At 41.7% G+C, this 23,346-nt stretch overlaps 1 protein-coding gene across 1 annotated transcript in view; it reads right to left on the bottom strand.

Annotated features, from left to right (window-relative positions):
• Positions 1–20,561, bottom strand: part of EZR (ezrin) — a 61,723-nt gene extending 41,162 nt beyond the window's left edge. The window contains exons 1-2 of the mRNA XM_075267879.1: positions 20,481–20,561; positions 19,201–19,284 (exon numbers count right to left, since the gene is read on the bottom strand). Coding sequence (XP_075123980.1) covers positions 19,201–19,212 — 12 coding nt within the window. The 5' untranslated portion in view covers positions 19,213–19,284; positions 20,481–20,561. The remainder of the gene's footprint in view (positions 1–19,200; positions 19,285–20,480) is intronic.
• Between the last annotated feature and the right edge of the window lie 2,785 nt (positions 20,562–23,346).

Raw genomic sequence — 23,346 nt, 5'->3', positions numbered from 1 at the left:
TTGTCTATGGAGTCCACAGGTTTCTACAGGTAACCACTTTTTAAGCAGATTAGGTTTCTGTTTCTCAGGTTCCTAAGCAGACCAGAAGAATGAAAACCCAAGCGAGGATGTGAACCTAGAGTAAGCAGTAGGGCTGGGCAATTAATAGAGAATGACGGAGATCGAACGTCAGCTCAGTTAATTGTAAACTTACAGACATGGATTATTTCAATAGTTTCACATACAGGCCACTAACTAAGGATATGCCACTAACTCTACACTATCCAGTCAAGATTGTTGATGCGTGAATAAACAAAACCAAAGGTGGAGTGGTGTAGCATACAAATAATGGGGTTTGGCATGTAAAAATGGAAGTGTCCTAAAGTAATCATTCATTAATCAGAATCGAGGTAAAATGATCAATTAATCGTGATTTTGATTTAGGTCATAATCAACCAGCCCTAGTAAGCAGGTAAAGAATGATGATAAAAATTAATACAGATATGAATAATTCACATATATGTGTTGAGTAGATCCATTGGGGCATATTTACTACTGACTATGGCAGAAATCTGTTGTAAAAGTGGTGCCATTTTTTTTTCTTGTTCCACCACTCAGACTACATCACAGAAAAGTGGGAGGAGCATGAAAGCAAATGGCCACCCAACTAATTTATTATAATTTACACCAGAAAGGTAGTACAAATGGCTGAAACCTAAGACTCAGTATCCAACAGTCCCACAATAGAAGCGCAAAAGCATACAAATGTTTTGAACTTTTGACTTTCAGCCTCCATTCTGGGGAGGGGCGGGGTGTTGGGGTGCCATTTTCTAGTGACTTTAGTGGAGGTTTCTCATTTGTTCTGATGTGACACAGCAGGATAGCACCTGCTCTATAACATTGGCATGGAATGGAGTATCGAACCCCCATCAGAATCTCGGCCTGCACACTCAGTTGTGTGAATGAGGCCTTAGATTTATAGATGCAGCAAACATCACACAAACTTTGACAAGTCCAGCAACACAGACTCCAGCAAAACGGACTTGAAAAATTCCCTGAAGATAACTTCCCCCTAAAAGTCTCTTTTTACTGAATAATGTAGATATATAATGTATGAATGCAGTGGCCTAATGGGAGTTTAGGCATGTTTTCTAGAATAACTCCTAGGGGGCAATGACTAATATTTCTGCTTTGTAGTGTATTTTTTATAAAGTAGCACAAGGAAATGCTATCTGAGGTAATTTATCAGAAAAGTCGTACCACGAGCGAGGCTAGGGACAGGTGTAGGTCAAAATAAGATTATGCAGAGTGATGGCAACGTTTGAGGAAATTCAAGAACTGGACTTCACTCTAAGAAATGGAGGCACTGGAAGAATGCCTCACACCCCTCCTTTCTATTGTGACGTAACTAAAGACCTTCAAACGTAGACAACATTCAAGGGCAGACAGATTGCAATATGGACAGAAGGATTTAAATAAAGGTATCAGAACAGTTTCCTGGCACATGGCTCCTTGAAATGGATCATTTTTTAAAACATTGATCTCTATGTAAATGAATGGCCATCTGTTTTAGTCTGGTTTTTGCAACTGTTAAGCAGTTCTTGCTTAATGGATGTCAAAAAGGTGATCTGCCCCCCCCCACCCCCATTAAAATCCCCCTTTTTTCTTTCCTTCTTCTCATATTTGCTCCCTTCCCCTCACTGCCTCTCTTTTTTCTCTTTTCTTCCTCTCTGCTCTCTTTTGGTCCTGACAAATGCTTCCCCCTTGCAAACCTGCTTCTGGTAGATTGCTGTGATGTTCTGTGGCCCTCCCTGTGTGTAGTGACACGTATGTCGATACCTGCGGCCTACATGCCCTTTATTTTTAGATTTTTGAAAATGTTCATAAAGAAGGAATAAAAAAAAAGAAAAGTGATCTGAATGGAGGTTAACCACAGACATCTCTAACCATTGAAGTGAGATCTTTTTCGAATTTATGGAGGCATCTTCCAGTAACGTATAACAGCTTACATACAGCTGAAGCCAATGTGCTTGTGTTGATATTTACTGTCACCTTGCAAGCCATAAATATTTCCTGGTACAAAATAGGGAAAAACAACAACAAAAAATTCTTGTAATAATAACAACTCTGTACTATGTTGCTTATAATACCAAGAGACATATCTGGGAGTGAAAATTTGTGGGATTTCAAAGTGATCAAAGAAAGACTCCACAATTTCTGACCAACCTTGGTGCATAGAGTTTAGGGTGGAGGCACCTATCCTTTGAAGTCAGATGTTTAGTAGACTCGGTGGAAAAACTGAAATGAAGGTCAGAGCTCCATGTTGCAAAAATGCAGCTTTTTACAGTACCTGAAAAATGAATGGGATTCTGGCTAATCCCATCCACAAGAGAGTTCTGAAGACTCAAACAGCACTGGGGGTGTCTCCAGTGCTGCAAGAAAACTAATTTACATATCCGAAGAAAACTGGGATATCTACGAAACGGCAGCCCGGAGAAGACTTCTAAATCTATGAGAAGAATAACCTTTCTTAAGGTCATTCCTACATGTTAGGGAGAAATAATGGGATTCAAATGAACGAATCCCTTTAAAGCAGATCTGCCACCTGAATATGCTGCCCTATGACTGCTGCAATGGAAACTCCTACAGAAGTAAAGCCAAAGCAGAACATCTCCAAAAGAGACCCATCCACAGACAGCAGTTTTGGTCTTATTGCCCTGTTCTGGTTCAGCTTTAATTCCAGACAATGTCTTTAGTTTTCATACAAAATTAAACATTGATCTATAGAGAGCTACGTTCCAAAAGTTGGAGCTGGAGTGAGTTTGACAACGTATATAAATATTAGTTTGCCAGAATTCTTACTAGAAAATTCTTGGTCTGTTCTATACTCTATAAGGTGGCTTGCAAAGGAAATATACCTACAGAAATATAGTACCCCATTTCACCCACATCACAGACCTCTCAGCCAGCCAAGCCAGTACCCTGCTTCGCACTAATGAGAGGCAATGACCCCAAAAAGCTGTCTGCACACAGGTCTTTTTTTCCTTTTGGAGAGGATATTCAGGTTTCATAGTCAACTAGGCATTGATCTATAGGAAACTACCTTCCGAAAGGTGGTGCTAGAGTGAGTTTTCCTTTTTCATCAAGGTAAACTTAATAAAATGTAGCTGAAGAGGCACAGATTCCAATACTGTAATTATTAATGTAATTAATTAAATAATGTATTATCTCTGAACTCACTTTCACTTTCCTGTGTAATCCAGAAAACATCCTGTGCACTATATGCTACTGAAGCATACAGTGGTACAGGTATTTCCCTGAGCCTAGAGATCCAGGGGATGTAGTTATAATGCAGATTACACACCAGTTGCTGGTCTTACTACAGGGTAATGAGAGTGATTTCAGAGATAATAATTACATCAGAGTCTTTGTTTCTCTTCAGCGATACATGCATTATAGTAATTTTGGGGGGAGAGTTCATGAATACTGATTGTCCTTATGTATCCCTAGGATCATTTTTAGCTTTTATGTAAATATCTGTAAATAATACACATACAAATGGAAATTTCCCATTACCATCTTATGTGTTAACCTGTGAATAAATAGTACAGTGTTACAGCAATCTTTTGATGCCCATTTTCCGTGTCAACCACTTACTGTCTGACATATATGCAGTGTCTCTCAAAATGAAATTCTGCATCAGTTACCATGTATTATAAGCAATAATATAACCAACACTCTAAAGGATAAGAATATTAAACTGTTTACATTTGGAAGTCCATTCTGGTCTGTCAGAGGACCAAAAGAATGCAAAAACAGACTATGAAAATAACAGATAAGAACAGAGTCCAGGGGACCCCATTGCCTTTTAATTTTTTTTAACTGGAGTCACCTTTGAGTCATGAGATTTGTACCATATGCACTGAGCCTTGCACTTTTATACAGTCAAGAAACCTTGTAGCAAGTTATTTTATTCTTATATTATATAGAGATGAGCGAACACTAAAATGTTCGAGGTTCGAAATTCGATTCGAACAGCCGCTCACTGTTCGAGTGTTCGAATGGGTTTCGAACCCCATTATAGTCTATGGGGAACATAAACTCGTTAAGGGGGAAACCCAAATTCGTGTCTGGAGGGTCACCAAGTCCACTATGACACCCCAGGAAATGATACCAACACCCTGGAATGACACTGGGACAGCAGGGGAAGCATGTCTGGGGGCATAAAAGTCACTTTATTTCATGGAAATCCCTGTCAGTTTGCGATTTTCGCAAGCTAACTTTTCCCCATAGAAATGCATTGGCCAGTGCTGATTGGCCAGAGTACGGAACTCGACCAATCAGCGCTGGCTCTGCTGGAGGAGGCGGAGTCTAAGATCGCTCCACACCAGTCTCCATTCAGGTCCGACCTTAGACTCCGCCTCCTCCCGCAGAGCCAGCGCTGATTGGCCGAAGGCTGGCCTATGCATTCCTATGCGAATGCAGAGACTTAGCAGTGCTGAGTCAGTTTTGCTCAACTACACATCTGATGCACACTCGGCACTGCTACATCAGATGTAGCAATCTGATGTAGCAGAGCCGAGGGTGCACTAGAACCCCTGTGCAATCTCAGTTCACGCTAATAGAATGCATTGGCCAGCGCTGATTGGCCAATGCATTCTATTAGCCCGATGAAGTAGAGCTGAATGTGTGTGCTAAGCACACACATTCAGCACTGCTTCATCACGCCAATACAATGCATTAGCCAGTGCTGATTGGCCAGAGTACGGAATTCGGCCAATCAGCGCTGGCTCTGCTGGAGGAGGCGGAGTCTAAGGTCGGACCTGAATGGAGACTGGTGTGGAGCGATCTTAGACTCCGCCTCCTCCAGCAGAGCCAGCGCTGATTGGCCGAATTCCGTACTCTGGCCAATCAGCGCTGGCCAATGCATTCTATTAGCCCGATGAAGTACAGCTGAATGTGTGTGCTAAGCACACACATTCAGCACTGCTTCATCACGCCAATACAATGCATTAGCCAGTGCTGATTGGCCAGAGTACGGAATTCGGCCAATCAGCGCTGGCTCTGCTGGAGGAGGCGGAGTCTAAGGTCGGACCTGAATGGAGACTGGTGTGGAGCGATCTTAGACTCCGCCTCCTCCAGCAGAGCCAGCGCTGATTGGCCGAATTCCGTACTCTGGCCAATCAGCGCTGGCCAATGCATTCTATTAGCCCGATGAAGTAGAGCTGAATGTGTGTGCTTAGCACACACATTCAGCTCTACTTCATCAGGCTAATAGAATGCATTGGCCAATCAGCGCTGGCCAATGCATTCTATTAGCTTGATGAAGCAGAGTGTGCACAAGGGTTCAAGCGCACCCTCGGCTCTGATGTAGCAGAGCCGAGGGTGCACAAGGGTTCAAGTGCACCCTCGGCTCTCCTACATCAGAGCCGAGGGTGCGCTTGAACCCTTGTGCAGCCTCGGCTCTGCTACATCAGAGCCGAGGGTGCGCTTGAACCCTTGTGCACACTCTGCTTCATCAAGCTAATAGAGTGCATTGGCCAGCGCTGATTGGCCAGAGTACGGAATTCAGCCAATCAGCGCTGGCCAATGCATCCCTATGGGAAAAAGTTTATCTCACAAAAATCATAATTACACACCCGATAGAGCCCCAAAAAGTTATTTTTAATAACATTCCCCCCTAAATAAAGGTTATCCCTAGCTATCCCTGCCTGTACAGCTATCCCTGTCTCATAGTCACAAAGTTCACATTCTCATATGACCCGGATTTGAAATCCACTATTCGTCTAAAATGGAGGTCACCTGATTTCGGCAGCCAATGACTTTTTCCAATTTTTTTCAATGCCCCCGGTGTCGTAGTTCCTGTCCCACCTCCCCTGCGCTGTTATTGGTGCAAAAAAGGCGCCAGGGAAGGTGGGAGGGGAATCGAATTTTGGCGCACTTTACCACGCGGTGTTCGATTCGATTCGAACATGGCGAACACCCTGATATCCGATCGAACATGTGTTCGATAGAACACTGTTCGCTCATCTCTAATATTATATAAATTATATACATATACAGTCCTATGAAAAAGTTTGGGCACCCCTATTAATCTTAATCATTTTTAGTTCTAAATATTTTGGTATTTGCAACAGCCATTTCAGTTTGATATATCTAATAACTGATGGACACAGTAATATTTCAGGATTGAAATGAGGTTTATTGTACTAACAGAAAATGCGCAATATGCATTAAACCAAAATTTGACCGGTGCAAAAGTATGGGCACCTCAACAGAAAAGTGACATTAATATTTAGTAGATCTTCCTTTTGCAAAGATAACAGCCTCTAGTCGCTTCCTGTAGCTTTTAATCAGTTCCTGGATCCTGGATAAAGGTATTTTGGACAAACAATTCAAGTTCAGTTAAGTTAGATGGTCGCCGAGCATGGACAGCCCGCTTCAAATCATCCCACAGATGTTCAATGATATTCAGGTCTGGGGACTGGGATGGCCATTCCAGAACATTGTAATTGTTCCTCTGCATGAATGCCTGAGGATTTGGAGCGGTGTTTTGGATCATTGTCTTGCTGAAATATCCATCCCCGGCGTAACTTCAACTTCGTCACTGATTCTTGAACATTATTCTCAAGAATCTGCTGATACTGAGTGGAATCCATGCGACTCTCAACTTTAACAAGATTCCCGATGCCGGCATTGGCCACACAGCCCCAAAGCATGATGGAACCTCCACCAAATTTTACAGTGGGTAGCATGTGTTTTTCTTGGAATGCTGTTTCTTTTTGGACGCCATGCATAACGCCTTTTTTTATAACCAAACAACTCAATTTTTGTTTCCAAAATGAAGCTGCCTTGTCCAAATGTGCTTTTTCATACCTCAGGCAACTCTATTTGTGGCGTACGTGCAGAAACGGCTTCTTTCTCATCACTCTCCCATACAGCTTCTATTTGTGCAAAGTGCGCTGTATAGTTGACCGATGCACAGTGACACCATCTGCAGCAAGATGATGCTGCAGCTCTTTGGAGGTGGTCTGTGGATTGTCCTTGACTGTTCTCACCATTCTTCTTCACTGCCTTTCTGATATTTTTCTTGGCCTGCCACTTCTGGGCTTAACAAGAACTGTCCCTGTGGTCTTCCATTTCCTTACTATGTTCCTCACAGTGGAAACTGACAGGTTAAATCTCTGAGACAGCTTTTTGTATCCTTCCGCTGAACAACTATGTTGAACAATCTTTGTTTTCAGATCATTTGAGAGTTGTTTTGAGTAGCCCATGATGCCACTCTTCAGAGGAGATTCAAATAGTAGAACAACTTGCAATTGGCCACCTTAAATACCTTTTCTCATGATTGGATACACCTGGCTATGAAGTTCAAAGCTCACTGAGGTTACAAAACCAATTTTGTGCTTCAGTAAGTCAGTAAAAAGTAGTTAGGAGTATTCAAATCAATAAAATGATAAGGGTGCCCATACTTTTGCACCGGTCAAATTTTGGTTTAATGCATATTGCGCATTTTCTGTTAGTACAATAAACCTCATTTCAATCCTGAAATATTACTGTGTCCATCAGTTATTAGATATATCAAACTGAAATGGCTGTTGCAAACACCAAATATTTAGAACTAAAAATGATTAAGATTAATAGGGGTGCCCAAACTTTTTCATAGGACTGTATACATTGATCATAACATATATATATATACACATACATACATATACACATACAGTGGCGTAACTAGGAATGGCGGGGCCCCGTGGCGAACTTTTGACATGGGGCCCCCCCTCCCCAAACCGATGCCGAAGACCTCGACTGACCCCCTCCTCCGCACTCTATTATGTCCCTTAGTAAGCCCTGCACACAGTATTATCCCCAATAGTGTCCCCTGCACACACAGTATTAACCCCTATAGTGTCCAATGCACACAGTATTAACCCCTATAGTGTCCAATGCACACAGTATTATCCCCCATAGTGTCCCCTGCACACACAGTATTTACCCCTAGTGTCCCCTGCACACACAGTATTATTAACCCCTATAGTGTCCAATGCACACACAGTATTAACCCCTATAGTGTCCAATGCACACACAGTATTAACCCCTATAGTGTCCAATGCACACAGTATTATTAACCCCTATAGTGTCCAATGCACACAGTATTATTAACCCCTATAGTGTCCAATGTACACACAGTATTAACCCCTATAGTGCCCCTGCACACACAGTATTATCCCCCATAGTGTCCCCATATGTCCCACTGTGGACACCTATAAACATTTATTATACTCTGGGGTCTGAAAAGACCCCAGAGTATAATAATCGGAGACCCGGGGGATTAAAACCATTAAAAGAACAGAGACAGTTGCTTACCTGTTCCTGTCGGCTGTCCTGTCCGCTCTTGTCCAGCTTTAATGACGTCAGACGTCACATGACCCGGGAAGCTGGCCTGGGTCATGTGACGTCAGACACGAATGACGGAGGCCTGGCAGGATCGCGGAGAGGTAAGTAACACTGTTTTTTATGTTCCCTTACCCCTCCTGATGCGCCGATCATTATACTCGGGGGTCTGCAAAGACCCCCGAGTATAATGATAGCCTCTGTGGGCCCCGCAGTGTCACTTGCCGATCCCGGCCCAGCCAGGATTGGCAAGTGAATGGGGCCCGTAACGGACTTTTTTAAAAAAAACAAAAAACCGCAGCGGTAGCGGCTGTCACCGGGCCCCCTAATGGCCCGGGCCCTGTGGCAGCTGCTACTGCTGCTACCACGGTAGTTACGCCCCTGTACACATATATATATTACATTTCAGATTTTCGGCTGAGGCCCCACATTGCAGAAACTTTTTTGTTGCAGATTTTGCTGCATTTTTTTTTTTTTTTTTTTTTTTGAGCTAATGCCAAGAATGGCTACAAAAGGAATGGGAAATATATAGGAAATAGAGATGAGCGAGTACTGTTCGGATCAGCTGATCCGAACAGCACGCTCGCATAGAAATGAATGGACGTAGCCGGCACGCGGGGGTTAAGCGGCCGGCCGCCGTCAAAGCGGAAGTACCTGGTGCATCCATTCATTTCTATGGAGCGTGCTGTTCGGATCAGCTGATCCGAACAGTACTCGCTTATCTCTAATAGGAAGCTCTTAATACACTAGCTTCTGCTCAATCCACTCCTGCTTTGGCCCAAAAACTGCAGCAAAATCTGCAACAAAAAAAGCTTTCTTTTCCACAATGTGGGGCCTTTGCTTTATCTAAAAAACCAAACCTATAACAGCATCCTGTAAGAAAGACTTTATTTACATGTTATTTCATAAACAGCACTTCAATCCATTTTACATTGTTCACTGTATATACTGTAGTTCCAGGCTGACACGACATTTCTGCAGACATTGCAGCACATGTACATTATAATATATAACTGTTCTATTAGTATTAGGATGTAGCACGGATTAAATCTATTGGTATTTGCATATTTCACTAATCATTACCTTTACAGCAGCTCTCAGGCTCATTACTGGTCAAAGGTTGTTAACAAGTTAACCAGAATTCTTTTATTATACTGTGGCATAACCCTGTGTTATCCTGCGGCATCTCATCATCCATTTGGGTTACCTTTCCACCAGTTATTTGAAAGTTGTACCCCCCATCAATATTACTAAGACTCAAACCAAGTACTCCCAAGACTACAATCAGTCGTAATCCAACTGCATCATACTACACTGTGCTACTACTGCTATACTGTTTATATTGATAACTAATGTTAATACTTATTGTGTTTGATGCCTAGAATCTCATATACAATAAGCATATGATCATTTTCAGTACTGTAATTTGTTAGCGTCACAAAACCAGTCACAAAATTCACATAAGTCACAGATCATACACACATTTGTATATATATATATATATATATATATATATATATATATATATATATATATATACACAAATGTGTGTATGATCTGTGACTTATGTGAATATATATATGGACAAGGAACTCCGGACCTCAGTCACATTTCAAAATTGTTTTTGGTCACTTAAAAGACTTGTTACCATGTTACGTCTTCTTAAGGAATGATTGACATAACAGGGCCAATTACATTGGGGCACATCCATTTATTAAGACTGCAGTTTATTTCGGTTACAATATACTTTGCTACAAGCTATAACAAGTTAACCATTAGGCTTTGGGGAAGGATAGAGTGACTCTCACAATCGAATGCTAAGTATTCCTATACAATAAAGAAGAAAGCATCAGGCAGGTACTAACAGCTTCAATGAGAACCGACTACATTAACTAGGAATTACATTTGACACCACAAGTGAAACCATTCCTTTGAAGATTTAAGCCAAAATGAATTTACAGGATTATCCTTCTCTTACCTGTTGCAGCCTACCTGTTTTTACATAGGTCAAAATGACCTCTAGGCATTGCACAGTAGCAAGGATGGGCAAACTAATTGGAAGCAACTGGGAAATGTCCAGGGGTGCAGTAAAGGTATGGCACTATCCAAATGGACAGTATATTACACCATTCCTATAAGCACTATGAGCCCATATTAACATGGGTGCTGTTTGGTGCTTATCTTATGGCCTCCTAAAGTCTATACTATTTCTTCCACTGCTGATACACACACAAACACCCACCCACATATCTCTAAACACATACCGTATATACACTCATTGAAGAAATAATGAAAGATCTTGAATGTAATGTTGGTGAATGTAATGATGATATATGTAAGGGCTAGAGAGTATGACCTAAATTAAAATAAAGATTAATCATGCATTTTACCTCTATTACGATTAATGGTGATTATTTAGGTCATGCACTTAAACCATACCACATACAGTATGAATAAGTGTTGAGCGACCATGCGAGAAATTTTGCAAGGTTTGCTCTGCAGTTTAGTTTGGACCAAACACAGCCGAACCAAAGCACCTATTATACTGTGGGGTCTCTTCAGATTCCAGAGTATAATGATTGGAGGCCGAGGGGAGGTGATCAAAAATAAAAAAAACCAATATTAATGACTTCTCCTGGGCTTCAGCATGACACTTTGCTGTCTTTGGCTGGCGCTTCTAACTGACATCAGGGACCGCCTGAGCCTGTGATTGGGCCTCAGAGTCACGTGGCATTGTGTCGCATAGATGCAAGCATCACAATGCAGTGTGACTACCGTGGCCCAATCATAGGCCCAGTCCCTGACAACAGGCAGAGGTGTCGCAGTGAACAGGCAGTTGTACCAAAGCCCTGCAGAAGTGAGTAACACTTTTTTTATGTTTCATCAGCTCCCCTGGGTCTCCAATCCTTATACTCTGGGGTTTGAAGAGACCCTAGAGTATAATAGATGTTTCCGTTCAGATGTCTTCAGTCTGAATGAAACTGAAAATATTGTAATAACCAATCCGAAATAACCGATGTGAACAAAATTATGTTGGTTATCTAGGTTGATTTTTGGTTTCAGTTATTTTTCGCTTCATTGCCCATCCTAATGCAAGTCATTACAATATTATGGTAAATTCACACAGAGTTTTTGCAGACAGATTTTTCAGGTGGAATCCTCCTTAAAATATGCCTCCAAACTATTCCATTCATTTCAATGGGAGTCAGTAGCATATTTTTTTTCTCTAGTTGATTGGTTCAGATAGAGGGGAAAAAATGTCATGCTGTATCTTCAGGCAAATTCCTCCTTGCAAAGCCTAATGAAATGAATGGGAGGTGGAAAAAAACATGAATCTGAAGATGGGTCAACAAGCTTCTTTGCGTCCATTGACACCGAGCTTTTGATGAGGATTTTGGTGAGGAAAAAAATCCGCTTCAGGAATTAGGAAATGTTTTTTTTTTCCTCCAGCGCAGTGTATGGTCCTTAAGAAAACTGCCAGTGGTTTTTACCAATTTCACATGGATTTTCTGCCTCCCATTGACTGCGCTGGTTTTTGCAGGTGGAATCCGCCTGAAGGAAGCGTTTTTTCCGCTAGCAGAAAAAAAAAGCCATTGGAACCCATAGAACTCTATGGGGAGGCATTTTTTCCTCATGGATTCTGACACAGATTTAGCTCCAAAATCCTCGCCAAAAAACTCTGTATGAATGGACCCTTTCTGTCTCTAACTGCCAGGTGTGTGTGTCCTCACCTAACTGCTGCCAACAGAACAGCTAGGTCAGAACAGACTAGATGGCTAACAATTCATTAAAATTACCATTCTGCTGCTCTCAATCCAATGATGCGCCCCCTAGTGCATTGTAAATGCATATCTAGCAGTCTATGATCTAGAGCTCTCACCAAGAAATACACTATGGCAGCAATTCAAAATTTTTATCATGGTATGTTGCTAAATGAAAAAAAATAAAATAAAATAATTATATATATATATATATATATATGTATATATATATATATATATATATATATATACACACACACACACACATACATACATGTTCTGTATGTGTGTGTGTGTATGGACACACCAGAATGAGAAAAAAAGTCTATGATTAACTAACTTTAGCACTGGCATACACTGAACATTGCCCTGACATTCTTCAGTAACTTGGTTCCTGAGTACCTAGGGTGTGATCAATGTATTACAATACAAATAACTGCAGACATCCTGATACTCCCACTGAATCATACACTAAATATAATCTATACTTGAAATCACTTTCAGGTTATATGCGTCACTATGTCCATCTATAAGTTAATGAATGTGAAACTGATTTGCTCCTAAGCAACAGGATTTATGTCTAGGAATCCAATGCATTACTACAAAAACTGATAAGACGGTTACTGAAGATATGTGAGGTATTTATGGGTACTCAATGGTGACTTATGGCATGTCATCAGTGCTTTGGTTGCTGTTATGATTGCTTCCCTATTCGTGTAAATGACACATGTAAGATAAAAAAAAAAATTGTATCCCTGCTTTACTGTACTGGTAGCTGTCAGTTTTTAGGGGTCCTAATTTGCTCCATTGATACCTATATTAAAGAGGGACATCGTATGTACACTAGCGGACTGTCAGGAACGCCCTTCTGACTGTAAAGCGCTACGGTACCGGTGAATTCAGCGCACTGTCGGCTTTCCAGCAGTATATAGAACTGCCTGTGCCCAATCTGATGAAAGGTCCTCTTTAAACATTCTTATTTCAGGAGAAATGTGGCAATATTTGCCTTTTTTCAACTCATGAAATAGCACAGCTGCCTGCACTATTGCATGCACTTCCATCCAGTTAAAAAAAAAACAAAAAAAAAAAACTGAACAGGTAGACTACAAAACACATGTGTGTACAGTATCTACCATACTGAGTGTTATAGTCACTTGTATAGATGTATGGTATGTACTTCTGAGAATCAGAGGTGCCAATAACCTCCACTATACATGGACCCTTTGTCTGCCTGCTGGCCATCAATATTACTGAACGTAAGGCTCTGTTCAGATCAGAGCGATGGAGTCAGTAGACCAAATCAACAAATCTTATTAAAGTAAATATGTAACAAGCTCTGTATCTAATAATATTATAATATTGATCATTGTACAATATAATTTTATAATATTGATCATTGTACAATATAATTTTTTCCAACTCCACCCAAAAGTTGTCCCTATTCAAATTCCACATCCCTGGTTCACATTGCGATTATGGCCTCCATCTAATGTATAGATTGGGAGATATAAATTAAACAAAGGCCGGACATACGCACCCTTCATCCGTTGCTCCCATTCTCCTTGCCTGGCCATGTTACCGACAACAGGATGACGCCATTTTTTCTAGCTTCATCCAGTCTGTGGTTTCACCTATCATTTTTTTCTGCATGGGCTTTGCAATGGTTAATACTATGCTTTATAGTAAATTGCATTTTCCTGCCTTAAACTTTCTCTAGAATGAAACTTCTATGGTTTAAATGTTTGTGGTGTTTTTATGGGTGCGTTTACTAGTGTTTTATATTCTGGACAGTGTCCTGCTGATCAAACACTACAAGACGGGTATTAAAACACCACTCGCCGCACAGACCAGCCTTTGACTGTATTCTGTCAAGCCCCTAGCAACCCTACATAATCCTATTAACAGCTGTCTTTCCTGAGATCAAAACATGTATGCCTTTGTTGGCTACAAGCTGTTTGCTGGGATGCAACCTGGAAAACCTGACAACAGTAGTAAACCTAGGTTTTCTATATAACGCTCTCACAGGTAGTCGCTTTAACACAGTGATGCCATATACCTATAATACAGGGCATCAAATGATATACAGCATGGTTAAGAGCAACATTTCTACAAGTGATCTAGAAACAAAAAATAAATAAATTAGAAAAGAAAAAGGAAAAGATAGAGACATGACTAAGATGTTGTTATAATATAAATCCTTTACCGCGCCCATTTATTCCGAAAAACAAGATACCTATTAAAATGGGAACCTGGAAAGTGAGCAGTGAAGGGGATATAGCTGTGTTGTGATAATAGGATCACAAATGTTTGTAAAATCCCTATTTCATTAGTAGCATACATATTAGGTCTTGTGTGGGGTCTGGCCATTACAGTATTATATACATAAGTACTATTATCTCACACAGGCACAGCCTCACACAATGGCCACTTGGCACATCATTCTCTGCTGTTACTAGAATCAAAGCCAGCACTAGAACATGACTTTTTATTGCAAAGTCTTGTGACCAGATGTAATTGCAGGACTGAGGCATTGTCTAAAAGCCTTTAGCTACCCGAACAAACAACAAATTCTACTTTGGTCAGCATGCAATCGTAACTCTTATTTTGATGACAGGTACATTGTGTGAGCTTGCAAACCCTGATAACATTCAGGCCACCAGTTAAATCTATTGTTGAGAAAATGAGTTATATCTCAGCGCTCATTGTCTGGGGGTGATGTCCTCTAAAGAAACAATATGAACACATACAAATAAGGATAAAAGAAAAATAAGAAAAAGAATACCATGTTTTTTTTCACAATCAATTATCAAATTCTCTAGCATGATCTCAAGATTAATTCTTCAGTCTTCAAAGCTTACAGTAACCATATTCACTGAATATCTAATAACTATCTGTAACTAGCAGTGTCCCTAAACAGTTTAAGGCCAGGATCCCTTGTTGGGGAAATGCTGCATTTTACATTACCTGCAAAGTGGATGGGATTCTGGCTCATAGTTGCGTTTTCAAAAATGCCCAGCATATACAGTATACGTGGTTCTGCAACATTTTTTTGCTGTGCTTCGCTATGTAGAGCATTAGACTAAACAGGTTTTTTAGGACTTAAATGTTGATGACTTACCCTAGGCTAGGCCATCAGGTCAATGGAGGTCTGTCCCCCACCAACCAGTTGTTTGAAGGGACAGCCTCTTCATTGTTTACCCTTACATTACTAATGGCAAAGGAGCAGGGCTCTGTATAGTACCAGACACAGTTACTAGTGTATTGCATGGCACTGTGCCTGGTGGTGAAGAGGCCATGGAGCTTGCCTGAGTGCCTCAGCCTCTTATTGCAGGCAGTGCCAAGAGTAAGTAAATCTGTCAGGTCAGGCCCACCCATGTTGCACTTGCAGGCTAATTTGCATATCCATACAAAGACAGTTTTCTCGCACGGCTACATTGATTTGTGACCGCATATGTAAGTTTTAGCTCCTATTAAAGACCCATACAAAATACTATTATTGGTTTGGTGGGTATTATGGTACTGACAGACTCCCTTCTTCTATGCATAATTTTATTTCCAATGGGAAAGAGACAACAAGCTGCAAGGCAAAATTCCTCTACAGGACAGATGATGTACTTGAAGTATTAAAAACAACATAGGTAATATGTATAGTCAATTAGCAGTTACTATTACATTAGTAAATAATGGACTTGGATGTAAAGAATGGCTTTCTTTACATCTATTTCATTTACTGTCACCCTCTTAGTAAACAGATGGACTCCTCTGCACCGGAAACAGCCCTCCATATGTCTATAACCCTACAGAATAAGGAAGTGTATATGGCACCTGTGCCAAGCTCGGCCAATCAGGGCTCATCTTCATTTCCCCCATTCTTCCATGCGTTTTCAAAAAGGTTTAGGATCACTCTATAGAAATTCAAGGATTTCAATTTGTTTTTGGCCATACCAATTATAGAGAAATCATTTCTTGAGGCAGAACTAGCCAAGACTTTAATCCTGAGAACATTATATCCACTCAAATCTCAAGTCTAAATTAGCCATTGGCACCGAATACTGCAATAACAGGAATAACGTCATTTACTGTTAGAGGGGAACTATTTTTTGTTATGGATGCACCTTATACCTTATTTAGCTTGTACAGAATGAATTTCCAAACTCAAAATATAAACAATAATCAGAAAATAAAAGATAAAAGTTATTTAATGCAGGAATAACAAAACTTAACATGGAGCATGGGATGTTGATTTTCAGTCGCAATTCCCCACTACCGTGTAGTTACGGTAAGTCCATATACAGATATGTTTCATTGCTTTTCTTTGCCGCTATATTCCCAATTCAGTTTCAAATATACCTACGCATGGAAAAGGCGCCATGCACACAAATGTGAAAAACTGACGTTTTCTTAACATCCATTACATCCACTTTAAGAACAATGGTAGTGAATGAACTGTTTAATGGACAGTTTTCACAATGGATTGCTAGATGGGCAAATGAAAATAGATACAGCTGTTAAAATGGGTGAGTGGGTTTGGTCAAAAAAAAATAAATATTAATTGAATTCTGTTTTTATTAACTTTAGTTAAAAATGGATGACAAACTGGTGGGAAATGGATGTTCAAAACTGACAGTTTCAACCGATGTTATTGTTTTCTTTCAGTCTTGAGCACATTCACACTACCGATGAATAAGTCTGTTTATCCAATGGACAGAATGAACAGTCATTTAAAAAAACAGACATGCTCTAGCTTTGTCCATTTGATGAACACATGGACCCAATCGAAAGACCCAATAGAAATCAAAAGATCTAATTTTAACAGATGTAAAACATACTTGATGTCTATGTTGCATTGGTTAAAAATGGATCAATGGGTTGAGTCAAGAATGAAAGACCAATGAAATTCATCAATTATTTAAAAAAAAAAAAAATACAGATGCAAAACAGATGACACTTGGCCATCAAAAACATAAAAACAAAATGGATGCCCAATGGCCATCATAAACGAACAGACATTTTCAAAGACTTTACATCTGTCAAAAACTATATGGTCATATAAATCTAACCTAAGGCCCAACAATTTTCTACGTGTGGCCTTATAGCCTAAAAGTTGTTTTACATAGTATTCTTTGCAATTTTCTTTGTAGATGAGGAGCTCAGGTCCATATTGGTAAAGGACTAGGAGAAGACAACAATCAGTGGCAAAGGAAGCATCAGCCAGATGCCGGGGAAACATTTATGACTATAGTGATAAATAATAATATGGCAAGGTCATTGCCTCACTTTTTCAAAATTTCTACCACACCCTCTATAATATTGACTCTCCTGGCCCCTCTCACACGCATGATAAGGGACTACATAGTAAACTCTGGTCTTTTAACTCTCTCTTCTGAGACTGCACAGAACTAGAGTCACCTTGGGCTCTCGAGTATAGCATGGTGGGTCTCCTGGCCCCAATGGGTTCACAGTTTGCTATAACAAGCACATTTCCGGGGTCTATTTGAATTTTTTTCAAATGGACCCCTGAATCAATAAATACTTGGGCATTATGGTACTGGGACACTTGTGTACATTTTATCTTGCCCCCATTACTGAAGTTGTTAAAAGTGGACCTTGACTCATGGCAGAAGGGTCCATTTTCTTGGTTTGGGAGATGTAACATCATTAAAATGAACCTGCTCCCGTGTCCTTTTCTTTTAACTGCTCCAAGCTCATCTAATCCATCACTTTGTCCTATTTTCAAGCCATTCGTTGGCTTTTCACCAGGCATGCCACTATAGTTCCCGCCCGTAGACCTGCTTTTCAATTTTTGTCCAGTGCCAACTTGACCCCACACCCTCCCCAATGAATGCGATTTTGGGGAACCCCTGGAACTAACAGAGGATGTTTCAGGCAGCCGATGTGGGAGACAGTTTCCAGGTAAGTCACTTCCTGATGGACTGTCAATGGCCTCAAGCTACCAATTGTCACACCTCTCTGATTTACCTTTGCTGGATAACTGGAGTCTCTCCCACCTACACCACTATCTTTAATCTCTTCCCAATTCCGCGCATACAACACACAGCTCATCCCCTTTGAAATTCTCTGTGCAGCTGGGGGTCCCATAAGGACTTGCCAAATGGAAAAGGGATCTCCAGATGTTGTGGTCTGCCGAGGAGAAGTGGAAACTTCTCACCTTGGCAAATTAAACATCCCTCTACTCTAGATACTAAGAAACAAATTATAAGTTGCTGCCTGATGGTACAAAGTGCCCTCGGTTGTGGGTAAAATATACCCCTGTCTCAACCCTATGCTGGAAGTGCCAGGGAACAGAGGTCATCCTGTTAAATATGATCCTGCCCACTCATCTCCCCATTCTGGATAATGGTCCAAGAAGTAGCTTCTTGAATCGCAGAAAGTCCCTTGCTGACTGATCAAAGGCATGTCCTTCTCCAATGGAATAATATTACAATCGCTCCCTCCTTAGATACCTCCTGGACATTGTGAAAGTATAAATTTCGATTTGTGGAAATCCTCAAACCTACCTACAGTGGTTCACTATAATGAACAAGATCATGCCAATGCGAGATATAGTCTCTGGAATATATCACCTCAATTATACATATAGGGAAACAAACAAAGTTTCTATAGGTATAATCGATATTCTGCGATTTCGAAAACAGCAACGGTTTCGGAAACTGCATCATGTCTCCTGCTCATATTTTCCCGCATTGTGTGGATGCAGTGACTGTAAAAAAAAAAAAAAAAGCATTTTTTCCTGTGACTTTTCACCGCGTCTAAACCGTGGCATTCACGCCACGTGAGGCACGAGCCTAACTTCTCTGTTTTGGTTTTGCTGGCTCAGATTTGCTAACAGTTAGACAGTGTAAATTTAGACAGACATCTTGAACATACACCGGATTTATCACAGTGGCAGATGCTAAGTGATAAATGTCGCATATCTTTCATCTACTGAAAAACTGCAAAGAAAAACTATCCTAACATATCAAATTCTGTTATTCATCAAAAAAAAATACTATTTTAAAATATAGGTATAAAAACACTGTAACTAGATAACTTCATTCAGACTTACCGGTTTTGGCATGGTTGGTTCCTTTTAAAACTCTGGCAAAATTAAAAAATATTGTAGAGTCCAGGATCAATTTTTCAACTCGTCCTGGAATTGAAAAAAATGACTAAAATTAGAATATTCTAGATGGTTAATCCGGAAGCAGCAGCTTCATGACACGCGCTGTAGTCCTGCCTTACAGGATGCAAGGATTACTATGAGAGGCAGCTAATTTAAGGTTTTGTGCTCAGGTCTATGAATCATAAAACAAGCAGTTCCAAGTCGCTACGAAGGAGCAAGCCTCACCCAGTGGCAGAAAGTCCAATTACAACCTTTGAAAGGTCATTTACACCACACCCATAAGACTAAACATATTCAGTATCTTAGCTTTTCAGATTTACCAAGCATTGCTCATATAGTACCGTGTCTTATTGCTCATGAACATTATGCAGGCTATTTATAAAGGAATCTTACTATGTTCATTACTTAGCTCGCACCCAAGGGGGCATATGTTACATAGCAAGTCCCTGGCACCCTTGGCAACCACAGCCCTGGTTTCCTTCTGTCCCATGTGAAAATCTGCAGCCCTCCCCCTGGCATCAGACCTGCAGTATTAGATATGGGAATATCAAGCAGGCAAGGGAAGGACAGGCACCCCATCTCTCTACTCAGAACCATGGGGAGCGGGCTATGTAAAATACATATAAATAACACAAAACACAAACTTAACTTGCAAAATATAATAATAAAAACAACACTTTTCATAAAATTGTATGACATGTGCGGGGACCCTGCCCTGCTGACATGTTCCTGTCACACAAAACATGCAGCGACCAGGTGAATGACCCTTATTTAGGCAGAGTTCATGGTGAGGCAATGCTGTGTGGTGGGAATGAAGCCTGCAGTAATGGAAGTGCTGCACCTCCGCAGCCCCACCTCTACCTGTCTGACTACTACGAACTTGTTCTGCCACTTTCCAACTTTGGAGCGATAAAGTGGGTTGCAGACAGCAGCCATACCCTGTGCACACAGCGAATTCATTGCCTACCTAGGTTAGTACCAGGCGTTACCGAATGCAACTCATCACATTCATATACCAGGTATATCCGCACACACAGGTTCCCTCATACTGGGGCCAGGACAGGGGTGACACTGGTGCCACCTGCGTACTGCCTTCACTGCAACAGGTGCTCTACCTACAAGCTGTACCAGGAGAACTGTGCCCCGTCAGTCAAATGCCCCTAATCCCACCTGCTCTTCTAACTGAAACCATGTCAGAGGAATATCGCAGCAGCGAAACTTACCCTTCTGCCAGTCACTGCCCGAGATGTCCTGCTGTCCCTGGGTGTTCCTTTACTGCAATATGGCTGCTGACTGGCAAACTTAGTGCATAGGTCCCTCCCTCCACCCTCCAGGCTGCCACTCCCTCAGCTGTGGCGACCTGGTGTCACTCTCTTTACCTGCCTCTCCCTCAGGACTGCACGTCACTATAGGAAAGCTTATGTAAGTAATGTAATCACAGCACTCTCTATAGAGGACGTGTGTATATTAGCGGCATCTAGTGGTCACAGCGGATAGTGTATATGGGAAAGATAAAACTCAAAGGAAATTATATGTATGGGAAGAATGAAAGAGAAACAATCTGGAGGGGAGGGGGAGAAAAAGGAGAAAAGAAAAAAGGGGAAAAATAGGGGAAGAAAAGGGTAATCCGGAGCATTCAGCATTAATCATTCAGCACTAGTTTCTAGCAAATCTGTAAAGACAAAAAGAGATGTGTTAGTAACAAAATAATGGAATCCATTCTATCTTATAAAACTATGCAGATCATAGTATTTAGTCAATCCTTCAGGGTGTAAAGTTTGTAGTTCATGTATCCAAAAGGCTTCCCTTAACTTGAGTTGATGAATCCGATCCGATCGCCTCCTCTTCTTGTGGACCGCAACTTGCTCCAGGATTTGGAACTGAAGTTGTGAAATAGGGTGGTTGGCATGATAAATGTGGTATGGTAAGGTAATACTGTCACGTATGTTTGTGTGGTTTCACCTATGTAAAGAAATCCACATGGACATTTAATCATGTAAACTACATAAGTTGAATCACATGTGTAGAAACCCTTCATATGGATAGCACGTTCTGTTTGTGGGCGACATGTGGCGCCACCCTTCAAAGCGTTACTGTATTGCAGACAAGGGAGCGTACCCTGTTACTGAGCTTTTAGAAAACATTGTTGGGGTAATTTAGTTTTGGAGCCCAAGTCAGCTCTTACTAATCTATCTTTTAGTTTTGTTGGATGGCGAAAACATGGAAGAAAAGATTTCTTCAATTCTTTAACATTTGGGTAACCCTTTTATAGTAAGGACCAATATCTACATATAATGTGTTAGTGGATTTTGTATGCATATGGATGATAAGTATGGACCAAGGCAATCCTGTCTCTATTTTTTTGGAGTCTCTGGTTCTTTCAGTGTTGTATGAACAGTTATTGAGCACTGATGATGGATCAGTTCCGGAATTTAGATTTAATTTATCCATAGATCTTGTTACGTTCGTGTCTATGCCCAGACCCAGAATCTGGACTGCAGACGCACCGCTAAGGGAACAGGGGAAGGAGACTTTCCCTGACGCTATGGCGGCTAGCTAGGCCCTGCCTGCCGGTGGTGGTCAGCTGTTCCTAAACTAGCCTTGGCCCCGACAACTCCTGGCTCTCTAACACGAAGGCCTAGCCGACAGATAGGGCGAGAGCTACAAGAGGGTTAGGGACTGGGGATACTAAGGTGGTTCCTACAGAAACCAAGGTGCAGCTGCAGACAAAACAAACAGGATGGGATGTGCTGGACAACAGACTTGCAGCACAACACAATACGCAACAAGAAAATGAGGAGAGGGACAGTGGAGACGGGCGTAACTACCATAGAGGCAGCGGAGGCGGCTGCCACAGGGCCCGGGCCATTAGGGGGCCCGGTGACAGCCGCTACCGCTGCGTTTTTTGTTTTTTTTAAATAGGCCATTACAGGCCCTATTCACTTGCCGATCCTGGCTGGGCCGGGATCGGCAAGTGACACCGCGGGCCCCACAAATACTATCATTATACTCAGGGGTCTTTTCAGACCCCTGAGTATAATGATCGGCGGATCGGGAGAGGTAAGGAAACATAACAAACAGTGTTACTTACCTCTCCACAATCCTGCCAGGCCTCCTTTCTGACGTCTCTGACGTCACATGAACCCGGCCTGCGTCCCGGGTCATGTGACGTCTTGACGTCATTTCATAAGGACGCCAGCGGAGAAGACAGCGTAGGAGCCGGGGACAGGGAAGAAACAGTAATTTTTTATGTTTTTATTCCCCCGGGTCTTCGATTATTATACTCTGGGGTCTGAAAAGACCCCAGAGTATAATAATTGTTTATGGGTGTCCACTATGGGGTATAATACTGTGTGTAGGGGCCAGTAAGGGACATAATACTGTGTGCAGGGGCCAGTAAGGGACATAATACTGTGTGCAGGGGCCAGTAAGGGACATAATACTGTGTGCAGGGGCCAGTAAGGGACATAATACTGTGTGCAGGGGCCACTATGGGGGATAATACTGTGTACAGGGGCCAGTAAGGGACATAATACTGTGTGCAGGGGCCACTGAGGGACATAATACTGTGTGCAGGGGCCACTAAGGGACATAATACTGTGTACAGGGGCCAGTAAGGGACATAATACTGTGTGCAGGGCTTACTAAGGGACATAATAGTGCGGAGGAGGGGGTCGGTCGAGGTCTTTGGTGTCGGAGGGGGGAGCCCATGTCAAAAGTTCGCCACGGGGCCCCGCCATTCCTAGTTACGCCACTGAGTGGAGAGGTGAGGAAAGGGTTAACACAGGACTGGGGCAAAACAAACTGGAACCCAAATCTCACAAATAACCAGATAGTGCCAGGCAAACAGAACTGAAGGACAGGGTAGAGTAGAAGTGTGGAGGGACAAACCAGACTCACACACAAGGCAACACTCACACCACTTCTTAGTCAGTTGTAATTCCACAAACAATCCTCCTCCCTGAGCCACAAATTCCAGTTGGTAACAATGAAAACTGGCAACAAGTGAAGCCAGCCCTCCTCCTTATACAGGCCCCAGAAGCGTCCGATAGGACAATGGTGATGACCAACACCTGAGGCTCAATCCCA

The sequence above is a fragment of the Leptodactylus fuscus genome, chromosome 3 (assembly GCF_031893055.1).
Source record: "Leptodactylus fuscus isolate aLepFus1 chromosome 3, aLepFus1.hap2, whole genome shotgun sequence".
In the NCBI taxonomy this organism is placed as follows: Eukaryota; Metazoa; Chordata; class Amphibia; order Anura; family Leptodactylidae; genus Leptodactylus; species Leptodactylus fuscus.
The sequence above is the reverse complement of the archived record's forward strand: the minus strand, read 5'-3'. Positions and strand labels throughout refer to the sequence as shown.